The sequence below is a fragment of the Maylandia zebra genome, linkage group LG11 (genome assembly GCF_041146795.1).
Source record: "Maylandia zebra isolate NMK-2024a linkage group LG11, Mzebra_GT3a, whole genome shotgun sequence".
In the NCBI taxonomy this organism is placed as follows: domain Eukaryota; kingdom Metazoa; phylum Chordata; class Actinopteri; order Cichliformes; family Cichlidae; genus Maylandia; species Maylandia zebra.
Genome location: NC_135177.1, coordinates 38,135,727 through 38,148,059, shown reverse-complemented (window position 1 = coordinate 38,148,059; position 12,333 = coordinate 38,135,727). Strand labels below are relative to the sequence as shown.

General features: G+C 50.1%; 1 protein-coding gene across 2 annotated transcripts in view; it reads right to left on the bottom strand.

Moving 5' to 3' along the window:
• LOC101474196 (phosphatidylinositol 4-kinase, catalytic, beta) overlaps positions 1-9,832 on the bottom strand; it is a 10,109-nt gene extending 277 nt beyond the window's left edge. Inside the window, exons 1-13 of one of the 2 annotated variants that reach the window (XM_012924983.3) lie at positions 9,680-9,832; positions 7,806-8,424; positions 5,775-6,140; positions 4,760-4,804; positions 3,481-3,708; positions 3,129-3,356; positions 1,714-1,823; positions 1,496-1,600; positions 1,285-1,408; positions 915-1,180; positions 708-840; positions 463-583; positions 1-390 (exon numbers count right to left, since the gene is read on the bottom strand). The exon at positions 1-390 is cut by the window's left edge and continues 277 nt beyond it. In XM_012924983.3, the coding sequence (XP_012780437.3) occupies positions 209-390; positions 463-583; positions 708-840; positions 915-1,180; positions 1,285-1,408; positions 1,496-1,600; positions 1,714-1,823; positions 3,129-3,356; positions 3,481-3,708; positions 4,760-4,804; positions 5,775-6,140; positions 7,806-8,396 (2,499 nt within the window). In that variant the 5' untranslated portion in view covers positions 8,397-8,424; positions 9,680-9,832 and the 3' untranslated portion in view covers positions 1-208. The remainder of the gene's footprint in view (positions 391-462; positions 584-707; positions 841-914; positions 1,181-1,284; positions 1,409-1,495; positions 1,601-1,713; positions 1,824-3,128; positions 3,357-3,480; positions 3,709-4,759; positions 4,805-5,774; positions 6,141-7,805; positions 8,425-9,679) is intronic. The other variant, XM_076890405.1, reaches the window with a different exon arrangement.
• Positions 9,833-12,333: the final 2,501 nt, after the last annotated feature.

The window sequence follows — 12,333 nt, the reverse complement described above, 5'->3', positions numbered from 1 at the left end:
AGTGGGCTGCTCTCTCATTGGCTCAGAGTCCCGGGAGCAACCAATCAGTCCACATATGGAAGAGAAAAAAAAACGAAAACCGAAGAGGACAAACATAACGAGACGAAGAGGAAGCTGAACTCCTGGAGAAGACGAGACAACAAAAAGAACCTGGAATAAAATAAAGGAGGGGGGCGGAGCCGTAAGAGCTCCTCAGTCTGTACAGCGGTCACATGATGCCGTTGGTGAGGTACTGGAAGCCGTCGTAAAGTTTGGTGGTGAGCGACCTCATGGAGCCGTCCACCAGCTGATCGATGAGCAGCTGCAGCTGCTCCTCCGTCAGGCTCATGTGGAAGCGCTCCTTCAGGGCGCGCATGGTGCTCGAGCCGTGGAAGCAGGGCAGCTGGGAGCCTGGGGGTACAGAGGGCGGAGTTAGTGCTGTGGGGCAGGGAACCGCCACCAGGAGGAGCTGTGGCAACTCACCTTGCTGCATGATCTCCACAATCTGCAGCACGCGCTCCATGTGCTTCCTGGCTGCGATCAGGCCCTGGAGCATCAGCATCTTGTAGTAGTTAAACATGTCGCCATCAGGCCCGCCCATCACCTGACAGACGAGGCTCGGGGTTAAAAACAACCTGACATATCACACCAAGGGCTCAAACCTCCCACTGAAGCCTCCCTCAGCCCTCCTCCTCTAACAGGAAGCCCCGCCCCCTGGCTGTACTCACGTCCACAAACTCCGCGGTTAGCTTGAAGGCGGACGTCTCAAAGCCGAGGTTTCTGGGCGAGCTGGACAGGATGAAGCCGAAGTCGATGTGGATGATGTGGCCTTCGGCGTCCAGCAGGATGTTCCCGTTGTGCCTGTGAGAAGGGAGGAGCACATTTAGCGCGGCGCTTGGACAGCGTACACAGGCGCGAAGATGTCACAGACTCACCTGTCTTTGACCTGCAGCAGGTAGCAGATGAGGCTGTAGCCGGCGCAGCTCTGCACGAAGTTCCTCTGCGCCGTGAGAAAGGCCTCGGTGGTGGGCGCGCCGTGCTCCTGCAGGAAGTAGTCGAGCAGCGACAGCTGACTCTGCTTCTTCACCTGGTGCAGTGACACGGCGTTCACCACGGGCTCGATCATGCCGCTGTCCGCCGACAGCACCAGGATCTTATACGGCTTGATCCACAGCGGCACGCGCTCCTGCTCCCAGATCGACTGCACGCGCCGTCCGCGGCGCCGTCACATGACACAGAGAGGAGATGATGAGAAGAAGAAGGGTGGAGGGACAGGTGTGAGGTCGTGTGATGAGGTGGTGTTACCTGCAGCTGCCGCAGCACCTGGAAAGCGAGCAGCTCCTGCCGCAGGTCGTCTCCACACTTTACAATGACAGACAGGAGCCTCCAGGTGGGCAGGTGTCCGTACGGAGAGCCCTCCCTGATCCTCCTGTAGGAGACGCACGGGGAGTCATCGTCACCAACACCATCTCCAGAGCACACTGCACGCGCTCAGTAAACCTTAGGACGCACCCACCTGACTTTCTCCTCCCACGGCTCCTTCAACGCCACCGCCGACGGGTCCTCAGGGTCCCGTTTGAAGGTGGTGGGGGCCTGGGCGAGCTGCTCTGAGAGACGCCGCCTGAAACACACAGCATCATTCCTGCAGCTGTACTAACTCGGTGCGCTGCGTCTGAGTCAGGTAAACTGAGGGAAACATATTTCTGTACGTGTGAGTACCGTGTGTACTCTGACCTGATGTCTCCGGCGGCGATGAACACGGGCTCTTTGCTCTCCAGGCTGGTGATGCTGTCCACCGAGAACTGGCTGATGTTATCACAGCTGTTGGTGTGAGTCTCCGGGAGCTGCAGGGGGAGGAGCATGAAGAGTGGGTGTGTGGGTGGGGGGGGGGACAGAAGGAGGAGTGGTCAGTGTCTCCACGAGGAAACTGCTCTGCAGACTGAGCTGCTAACCTTCGAGTACTGGGATCAACAACAACAACAACAACAATCTTTATTTATAGAGCACATTTAAAAGCCAAAGTGCTTTACATAAAAGAATAAAAGAATAAAACAATTAACATTATAACATCAGAGTCATATAAGTGTGGAATTATGTTCACAGGTAAAAACCACTAATAAGAGTAAACTATAGCACACAGCTATAGCAAAGTAAAGCTGTACCATCAAACACAGTGATAGAGAACATAGACAACGCAAGACAAACAGAAAAATTAATAGAATAACTCACTGCAAACAAGGCCAGGATTTAACTGGTAGAAAAAGCAAGTTCAAACAGATATGTTTTAAGCCGTGATTTAAAAGATTGAATAGAGTCAGACGCCCGGATGCCAATCGGGAGATTGTTCCACAGCTCAGGTGCAGCTAGAGCAAACGCTCGATCACCTCTAGACTTCAAACGAGATCTGGGCTGAACCAACAATAACTGTGAGGATGATCTTAAAGCCCTCGCAGGAGCATATGAGTTTAAGAGTTCCTTAAGATAGCTTGGTCCTGTGTTATTAGTAATTTTAAAAGTAAGCAACAGAATTTTAAATTGAATACGAAATTTCACAGGCAACCAGTGCAGATCAGCAAGGACGGGAGTGATGTGAGCAAACTTCTTAGTTTTAGTTAGAATGCGTGCAGCGGCATTCTGGACTGTCTGTAATCTATGTAGAAGGGTAGAGTGGAGACCACAATAAAGTGAATTACAATAATCTAGCCTTGACGTTACAAAGGCATGGATGAGCTTTTCCAGGTCATTGTGCGGGATGTAGTGTTTGGCCTTAGAAATAAGGCGAAGTTGGTAAAAACTGGATCTGATGACAGCAGACACTTGTTTATCAAGTTTAAATGAGCTGTCAAGTAGCACACCCAGATTCCTGACAGTGTCGGAGAAAGAACTGCGGCTGAACAAGACGACGGCGAGAGCTTCCGCATGCCGCCCCAGAAAGGTGACGGCCATCTTTATTACCGTTGTGTGTGGCGTGCAGCAGCGTGCTCTGACTCGTGTTTTTCACTGATCATTAATGAAGCTGTGACATGACAGCGTCTGAGGTCAAAGGTCAAATAACAGGTAACGGTGCCATCACACAGACCTCACCTCCGTCTGCGTCGCAGCATGTTCTGGAACCACCTCACTACCGGGCTATGACATCACATGCTCACCTCCACCTGCAGCTCTCCGATGTCGTCCACGGACCACGCCTCGTCGTCGTTGTCATAGTTCGGAACGACCGAGAAGCTGCCGGCTCGCTGTTCCGGCGTCATGCCGCAGTCTGGCAGGTTCTCCACAGAACGTGTGCTCCTGATCCGGTTCTCTGGGATCCGAATGGGAACGCTGGACGTCTCAAAGTTCTCACACTCCAGAACCTCCACATAGATCAGGTACGGCGCCTGAGGGGAGGATATAGGTCACATGACTGATGAGGTCATGGGTAACAGGACGTTATCTGACAGGCGTTTCACCTGGGCTGCCGCCGGCGGTCAGCCTTCCGCGGGCGGCGCTGTGAACTCTCACCTTGTCTTTAGAGTTGAGCACCACGGCCTGAGTGTGCGGCACTCGCACCACGTGGTGGTCGAAGGCGGAGGTCGGCAGCCATACGCGGGCCGGCAGCTTGTGGTTGAGCAGCGACAGCTCGGAGATCAAACGCTGCGTCTTCTGCTCTTTGGTGGGCAGCGTGGCGAGACGCTTCCCGATGCCCATCAGAGACTTGATGAACTCCCTCTGAGGGGCCAGGCGCACCGGCTGCAGGCGAGACACACACAGTCAGAGGGCGAGGGGGAGGGGCTTACGGCTCTGCCTGTCACAGCAGACCAACTCAGAGCGAGAGAGAGAGAGGTGAAGGTTTGATGTTTGTGTGTCAGGTTCAGATAAAGCGAGCGAGCTCAAACATGAAGGCCGAGGTCACAATCACCTGACCCCGCCTCAAGTGTTCAGTCTGCTCGCTGAAGTGAACAGTCTCGTTTTTAGAGCACTTTTGTTTTAACGGAGACACAAAATTGACCAACAAAACCCAGAAAAACACAAAAGTTACAAACTGATCCTTATAACCAGCCCGCCTCCCACAGATCACAGTGGGTCACATGATCGCAGCCTGAAGGGGACACGAGACCATCGGTGGGAGGAGCCTGTCAATGATCTGAAGGCAGCTGAAAGCTTCTAAACCCAAACCCAAAGAGCATGACCCAGTAAAGACCGACCCCACCGTCAGGCACGGCGGGGGAAAATCTGAGCCGACAGATGGGACCACACACGGGAAAACCTGAGCACGGCTGAAGAAAGGTCCCAAAACAAAGCAGGGGCTAAGAAAGAAGCACATCAGGGTCACGCGGAGTCCGAGCTGCCAACCTCCGCCCTGCAGGAACTCTGTAGAGGGAGCTGAAGCTCCTACAGAGTTTCTGCAGAGAGGAGCCCAGAATCCTCCGGAGATATGAGCCAGCTGACCAAGGCGTTCTCCACCGAGGACGGATGCGTGCTTTTACGTTCTGTCTCTCCGTTAACATCAAAGTTTCACAAAAGTCTCAGACTGTTCACATCTGTGAGCAAACCTTTTCTGTATCCAAGTATCAGTGTATCCGAGTACTGGCAGTGAGTGGAGACAAACCTGACACACAAACGATGGAATCACGAGGACGATCAGATCCCGATTGGAGTACAGCCCGAGTCCGCAGACGTGACGCTCACGTGTCATTGCTTGAGCACACGTCTGTGACTGAACCAGAACCAGAATAGGAGCCCACACACTTCATTTCCCACAATGCACCTGGAGCTCAGAACAGGAAGCAGCTGAACTTACGGGACGGGAATCGAACTCCAGACTGTCGGAGCTGGAGCTGCAGTCCTGAGGGTCAGAGGACGGGAGGTCAGAGTCATGTACAGGTGTGCTCGCTCTAAGCTCACCTGTCCTGGAGGTTTAACCTTCAGCGGCCTGATGCGTTCAGAAATCGGCGCTGCCTGGGCCCGTGACGAGCCTTTATCACTTTACACGCACGAGCTACAACCTGAGCTCAGCTGGTGTTAAACGCCTGTGGCTGCCTCACCGTTACAGTAAAAGTGGGCGGAGACAGCATCCGTACCGCCGCTGGTGTCTAACAGACCGCACCCTGAGTCGCCCGGGTGCGTCACCTCATCTCTTAAACTGAATGTTCACCATGTGCAGACACACTGCAGGCTGCCATGTTTCCACGGAGTAACCTCCCTCATCATCCTTGTCATCACAAAGCACTGCGAGGCGTCTGTGGTTCTGTTCTTATATAAATAAAGCTGAATTGAACTGATCGGATGTTTGTTTGTTTGGATGATTCCAGATGTTTCACATCGATTGGCTCCAGGTCCTCGGCCACATGGAGCCCCGGTCTCTAATCTGCTCATTGATTGGCCAGTGATGGAGTGCTTCCTGTTTGTTGAAACCTCCTAGGACCTGGGTCCACATCTGTGGACATTTTGGGTTGTCTAGACCACAATGCTACATTTTGCTCTCGGAGGGTAAAAAGATCATTCTTTGTTTCTACATTTGTCGGGTCCCAATCAGCTCAAATAGCAAAGAGGGATTAAAAATGCACGCCATGAGAGACTTTGGGTCATAGGAGGTTAAGAGCTGAAATTTGTTTGAACAAATGAACTCTGACCTGCAGATACCTCCCACAGGGCACGATCACCTGACTCGTTTCACTTCAAAACCTGATCAAAAACCCGGTAAAAGCCGGTTGATAGATAAAGAACCACCAGCTGCGGCGAGTGATCGGCAGCCAGGGTGTTCTGGGAAAACTCCCTTGGTGGGTTAACTGCACCCTCCAAGGGCGGGCTGTTACCTCGTCTTGGCTGGTTTCCACCTTCGGATTGCTCGCCGTCCTCTTCAGGTTGCTGCTCAGGCTGATGCTGACCGTGGCGTCCGACTTGGAGCGTTGATGCGTCCTCTTTGTGGGCGATAGGCTGTGATCTCCTCCCAGGGGCCCGGGGCTGACGGTGGGCGGCGCCGCGGGACAGAACGGCGTCAGGGCGAGGGGGTCCCTGCGGACCCGCGGCCCGGCGGGCTTCAGTTCGTCGGACAGGATGAGCTTCCTCAGCTTGGTTCCCCGGGAGTGGCGCTGCGTGGAAATGTGCATGTCGGACGAGTAAGCGCCGAGCAACCAGGCACACTGCAGGCTGAAGGAGATGCTCTGCCTGCAACGATGCACCTGCAGGACACAGGAAGCAGTCAGCTGATCGACCTTTAACCCCTGCTCTGATTGCGTGTTCAGACAAAACGGCAAGTTTCACCTCGGAGTTCAGATTTAAAGATTTACTTTTCTGGTCTGTCTGCCTAGAGCGAATCACACGGCAGCACTCGGCACCACCTCCGTTTCTGACTACAGGTGATCAGCTGTAACGATTGGGTAGCACTTTAACAATTTCCTGCCTTCATGGACATGGTCCCGCCTCCTTCCACGGGTGAAATGCCATGTTTGGTCTGAACACGCTGCGTGGTTTCCTCCATGCAGGAATACAGAATCTATCGACAGCATTGATAACGTGAGTGATCAGTAACGTGAGGTACAGGTGCCGTTCAGGTTCTGGTCCACAGTCAGAGCGTCACCTGGCCATCGGCGCAGAGGCTGAACGCCTCCATGCTGTGGGGCGCCTCAGGTCTACCAGAACTGACACGAAAACAAGTCATCTCACGTAACCCTAATGTACAGTAATCTAAGGTACAGTAATCTAATGTACGGTAATCTAAGGTACAGTAATCTAAGGTACAGTAATCTAAATGGTAAATGGTAAATGGCCTGTATTTATATAGCGCTTTTCTAGTCCCTAAGGACCCCAAAGCGCTTTACATATCCAGTCATCCACCCATCCACACACACATTCACACACTGGTGATGGCAGCTACATTGTAGTCACAGCCACCCTGGGGCGCACTGACAGAGGCGAGGCTGCCAGACACTGGCGCCACCGGGCCCTCTGACCACCACCAGTAGGCAACGGGTGAAGTGTCTCGCCCAAGGACACAACGACCGAGACTGTCCAAGCCGGGGCTCGAACCGGCAACCTTCCAATTACAAGACGAACTCCCAACTCTTGAGCCACGATCGCCCCAAGGGGTACAGTAATCAAACGTACGGTAATCTAAAGTACGGTAATCTAATGTACAGTAATCTAAGGTACAGTAATCTAAGGTACAGTAATCTAAGGTACAGTAAACTAAAGTACAGTAATCTAATGTACGGTAATCTAAGGTACAGTAATCTAAGGTACGGTAAACTAAAGTACAGTAATCTAAGGTACAGTAATCTAAGGTACAGTAAACTAAAGTACAGTAATCTAATGTACGGTAATCTAAGGTACAGTAATCTAAGGTACGGTAAACTAAAGTACGGTAATCTAAGGTACGGTAATCTAAGGTACAGTAAACTAAAGTACAGTAATCTAAGGTACAGTAATCTAAGGTACAGTAAACTAAAGTACAGTAATCTAATGTACGGTAATCTAAGGTACGGTAATCTAAGGTACAGTAAACTAAAGTACAGTAATCTAAGGTACAGTAATCTAAGGTACAGTAAACTAAAGTACAGTAATCTAATGTACGGTAATCTAAGGTACAGTAATCTAAGGTACGGTAAACTAAAGTACGGTAATCTAAGGTACGGTAATCTAAGGTACAGCACTCAGTCTGTCCCGCAGTTTCGACGCTCACTGCACTCGGAGCACTGGCAGCTCTGAGTTTAGGACAAGATTTGGTTAACGCTACACCCCACCTGGTGGTCACCTGACTCAGTAGGAGACGCTCAGAGAAGCTTAGAAACCAAACGACACCGTTACCATCCACCAACAAACGCCCCGTAACGCCTGGCCACACCCACCACATAGGGTTTGATGGCGTCACCGACGTCCTCGTCCATGTGGATGTACATGTTGAGCAGCTGCGGCAGGTAGAAGTCGACCTCCTCGTGCGGGAAGCTGAACAGGCGGTTACCGATGTAGGCCTGCACGCCAGGCTCCTTAGAGTTGTGCAGGTAGGAGATCGCCATGGAGACGTCAAACAGCTTGGACTCGAACAGGCGCAGCAGCCACGACTGTTTGGAGGGGTTGTGTCTCTGCCGCCGCCGCGCGCTCTTGACTGAGCCTGGCGCCGGGCCCTCTGGGTCGGACGGCGGCGCATCTGGTCCCTCCTCGCTCTGTGATAAGGTGCTGTCGGAATCCACCTGACGCAGCTTCACCTTCTGCAGCACTTCCTGACACGCCCGCTGGGCTACCTCGGCATCAATCACCAGGCTGAGCTCAGCCACTCCCTCGTTGATCACGCCCAGGGGAGGGGTAGTAGCCTGTGGGGGGCCGCAGGAAGAGGACGGCGTGGAGGGAAGAGACAGCGAGGGCGAGGAGGAGATGGAGGGCGAGGGGCTGTTCTGATCCGAGTGGGCGGGGGAAAGATCCAGCTCAGCATCCTCCATCATGGCTGCCAGTTAGCTCCACCCTCTGGCACTGAAAGACAGAGAGGTCAAAGGTCAGGCTGTGTGTTGTCAGTTTAGCTGATTGGTCAATGAGTCAGCGGCGAGGGGGGGTTGTGTGGCGAGCTAGGCACCGGTCACAGGAATGACGGCATGTTCACAACCATCAGACAACATCATCAACTGATCAATCTGCTGATCGATCATGCATTACGAAACAGGAAGTGCTAATTTGCAGATCTTTGCTTTTCAGCGTCAGAGTAAAACAGATCCCAATCAGGATCAATCAATCACTGCTCTGCTGCTCAACAAAGACATAACAAACCTTCCTCTGAGCAGGAGGAACTATTTTCTGTCTACGTCTACACTCGCCGACCACAGGAAGCGTGCAGCTCGCTCACGTCACAGCCGAGGAGAGAGACTGTCTGAAACAGTTACAGGTGAGAGCGCACCTGAGCAAGTCTCTGAGCTTCAGCCATATCAAATAATCAGTTATTGATCAGAGAGACTGCCCTCTATAAAACAAGCTCAGTCACACAGCAGGTGTGATGCTGGGGTGGGTGTGGTTTGTGTCCCTGATCCCTGGGAGGTGCGCTCCTCACATCATCAATAAATCTGGCCAGGCATTCACATGAGGGGCGAAGTCTGCACGTGATCAATCATTAACAGGTGATTTACAGAGAAGAAATAATAAAAAAGCGGAGTGAGTCACCAGGACAGGTGTGTGTGTTGTAAGTTTGACAACCCCTGTCCGCTCAGTTTGATAACCACGCCCCTGTGACTGATGACGTCAAGGGGCCTGATAGGGGCAACCTGAGTGCGTTGAACTGGTTTCAAGTCAGGTGAGACACCTTCAAAACACCCACACGTTTATCTTTGTAGCCCCACCTCAGACCACTTGAGCTGTACAGGCGTGACCTCCCGGGGTCAGAGGTCATCGGGACCAGAAATCAGCTGTTAGCCTGGCATTAAACTAACAGGCCATTTGATGGCTGACCGTCAGCTGTCCCAGTGACCCTATTCTAGCTCTGAGGCCGCTGTTCCCCATATTTGCTTTGGTCCTCTAGTCAGCTGACCGTCACCAGGCCGTTAGTCAGCTGACCGAGCGGCTCTATTAGCTGCAGCCTATTAGCCTAGCTTAGCTTAGCATTAGCAGGCCAACTGTTGCTGCCTGCGCGCAGTCCCCTTTTAAAGCTCCGTGCTAAGCTAACATTAGTAGCGGTGCGGGGACAGGTGAGCCCAGCCGGTGTGCTAACATGTCCAGGTGTTCCCAGGTAAGCTCTTCTTACCTGGTGATGGCTCAGTGCGCGTGAAATTATGTTTTAAGTCCAGCTCGGGTCCATTGATAGAGTCCGGCCATCGTCTCAGCCGCTGCTTCTCTTCTTCCTCTGCGCTCCTCGGTTCTCTCACCGTGTCTGAGCAGCGCCCCCTGAGGCGGTGAACGGCCATTGCAGCGCCTCAAACCATCACAGAAATCCCCCCAGCAGGGTCATTTCAACACAGGGCCGATTTTAGCCCATTTTTGGGGGTGCTTAAGCACCTTAAGCATTTTGGGGGTGCTTATTCATTTTGGGGGTGCTTAAGCACCCCCAAAATGAATCAAAGCACCCCCAAAGATTTCTTTTTTTTTTTTTTGACAATATTTGCTGTTTGTGTGACACACTACTAAAAATATAAAAAGCATACAGTACTGTACTTGTTTGAGACGTTACATTTTAACAACAAAAATATAGATAAAATGGTTTGTTCCAGCTCTCCCCTGCTCTGGCTCTAGCGCCGTTGCTGCCAGAGCGATGGTGGCTGAGACGCAGCGGAGCGGAGGCGTAAGTGCCTGGCTTAAAACAGGACATATTAGCTGCATTTAACCTTCAGTTACTCTTTATATAGTTGGTAGGAGTCAGAACATGTTTCTTTTTAGCTGAAAAACATTACACCAGGTAACCTGCAGTGTTGGAAATGTGTTTTTCGGCGATGTTTGCTGTCCTACAATCCCTCCTGCTCTGTAGTAAAATCAGCGACATTTGACCGTCCTGTTGCTCCCACTGAAATGTATACAGCCTGTTTAAAACCTAAAACTTAAAATTGTCTGCAGCCTGCTGTTGTTACCACTGTCCTGTTTGAAATGGATACTAACTGACTGGATGCCCATTAACCTTATAACTCCTGGTGTGTGTGTGTGTGTGTGTGTGTGTGTGTGTGTGTGTGTGTGTGTGTGTGTGTGTGTGTGTGTGTGTGTGTGTGTGTGCAGACAGCCAGGTTCATAATGGATATAAGGAAGTTTTTTTTCAAAAAAAAGAGCCACATTCAGGTAAAAGTGTAAAATCAAATGATCCCTCAATCAAGAATAATGTTGGATCAGTGTTTCAATATTTATATCTTTTATTAGATGTTCGTGTGGTTTGGTTATTTGCCTTTTGGTTTAAAGTACACTGAGAGAGGACTTTTTCATTAGTGATCTTAAAAGTATTTTTTTCATATTAATGTAATTTTTCATCTAATTGAATCTATTTGTGTTCGATTGTCAGTCCAAAGAGGGAGAGAGGAAAGAGGGAACGTGAGGAGAAAGTACAAGGTCAGGAAGAACCAGGTAAGCAAACAGACAGGGAGCAGTGACAGGCAGAAACTGTGAAACTGACAAAGAGAAAAACCTGATTTTGCTCACAGTCTGGAAGTTGTGTCCTCCCTGTATTAAAGCTGCTAAACAGAATCTGCTAAACAAACTGGGCTGAAACACTTTGAGCCTCTTTAACAACATTCCAACATAACATTATCATTGATCGGGGAGATTAAAATTAATGATATATTTTTATGTGGTTCAGCCACAGCTCTACTAAAACCTCAGCCAGTAATAGGGGGGCAACCTTTGGACCGTCCAGTTGTCTGCATGACTGCCGCAGTACGTGCATCACATGTGCTCACTATCAGAAAGAGCCAAACAGCCCTGGTGGAGCGAGCAGCTGTAAAGAGAAGCAGATGCTCTGTTTCTAAAAGTGTTTTAAGCTTGTTTCAAAGATTCTGTACAGCAGCTTTAAATGTTTTCCAAAAGCACACACACACTTATCAATGTTTCTCACACTTGTTACAGTGTGGACCACCTGATAAAAGGTCAAGCTGTCCCAAGCACCACTATGAAAGCATGAAAGTCATAAATCTTACAACACAAAATTAGTTTTACTAAATGAGTAAAATTAGCATCTGCAGTAAAGATTTTTTCATACATTGTATACATTCTACCACAGGCAAAGTTGCCTCTATTTTTATAGTTTTTATTAATATTTTGTAATAATTTATTCTGTTTTGGGAGTGTTTTTTATGTGTCTGTATTATATTACACACACACTTTAAAAGTGAATCTCTGTCCAAAAAATGCTCTCAGTTTACTTCTTACTCACTGTGAGCATCATTCATTATTCTCCCAGTAACTAAGGTTAGCATATATATTTTTCTATTCCAATCCATTCTTCTTTAGCAGCATTTAAATAACCTTTATCAGATTTGATGGTTTTGTTACAGACTTTTCAAAAAAGTGTTTTTCTTTTCTTTCACAAATGTGGGATTAAATTGTGTTCAAATGTGCAAAGCAGTGATGTCATGTTTTGTGACGAGGACCCAGGCACAGAGGGACTTGATGAATTTAAGAATCTTATGATTTAATAAAGAAATTTGCAGACTTGCACAGAGATGGTAAAATTATGATGACTGATAATGGAGACGAAGACAACAGACGATGAGGACAGGGAGGAGCAGGGGTTTAAATGCACCAAGGAGACATTCAGAGAGAACTCGGGACAACGTTTAAGGATGCAGGGACTGACAGAGACGGGGTTTATCTTGCCTGGCTGGGCAGCTCTCTGGGTGCTCAGCACCCCCAAAGCTCTGATCCTAGAATCGCCCCTGTTTCAACACGTAACTGACGTCAAAGACTCCGCCTCCTCCGCTCTGT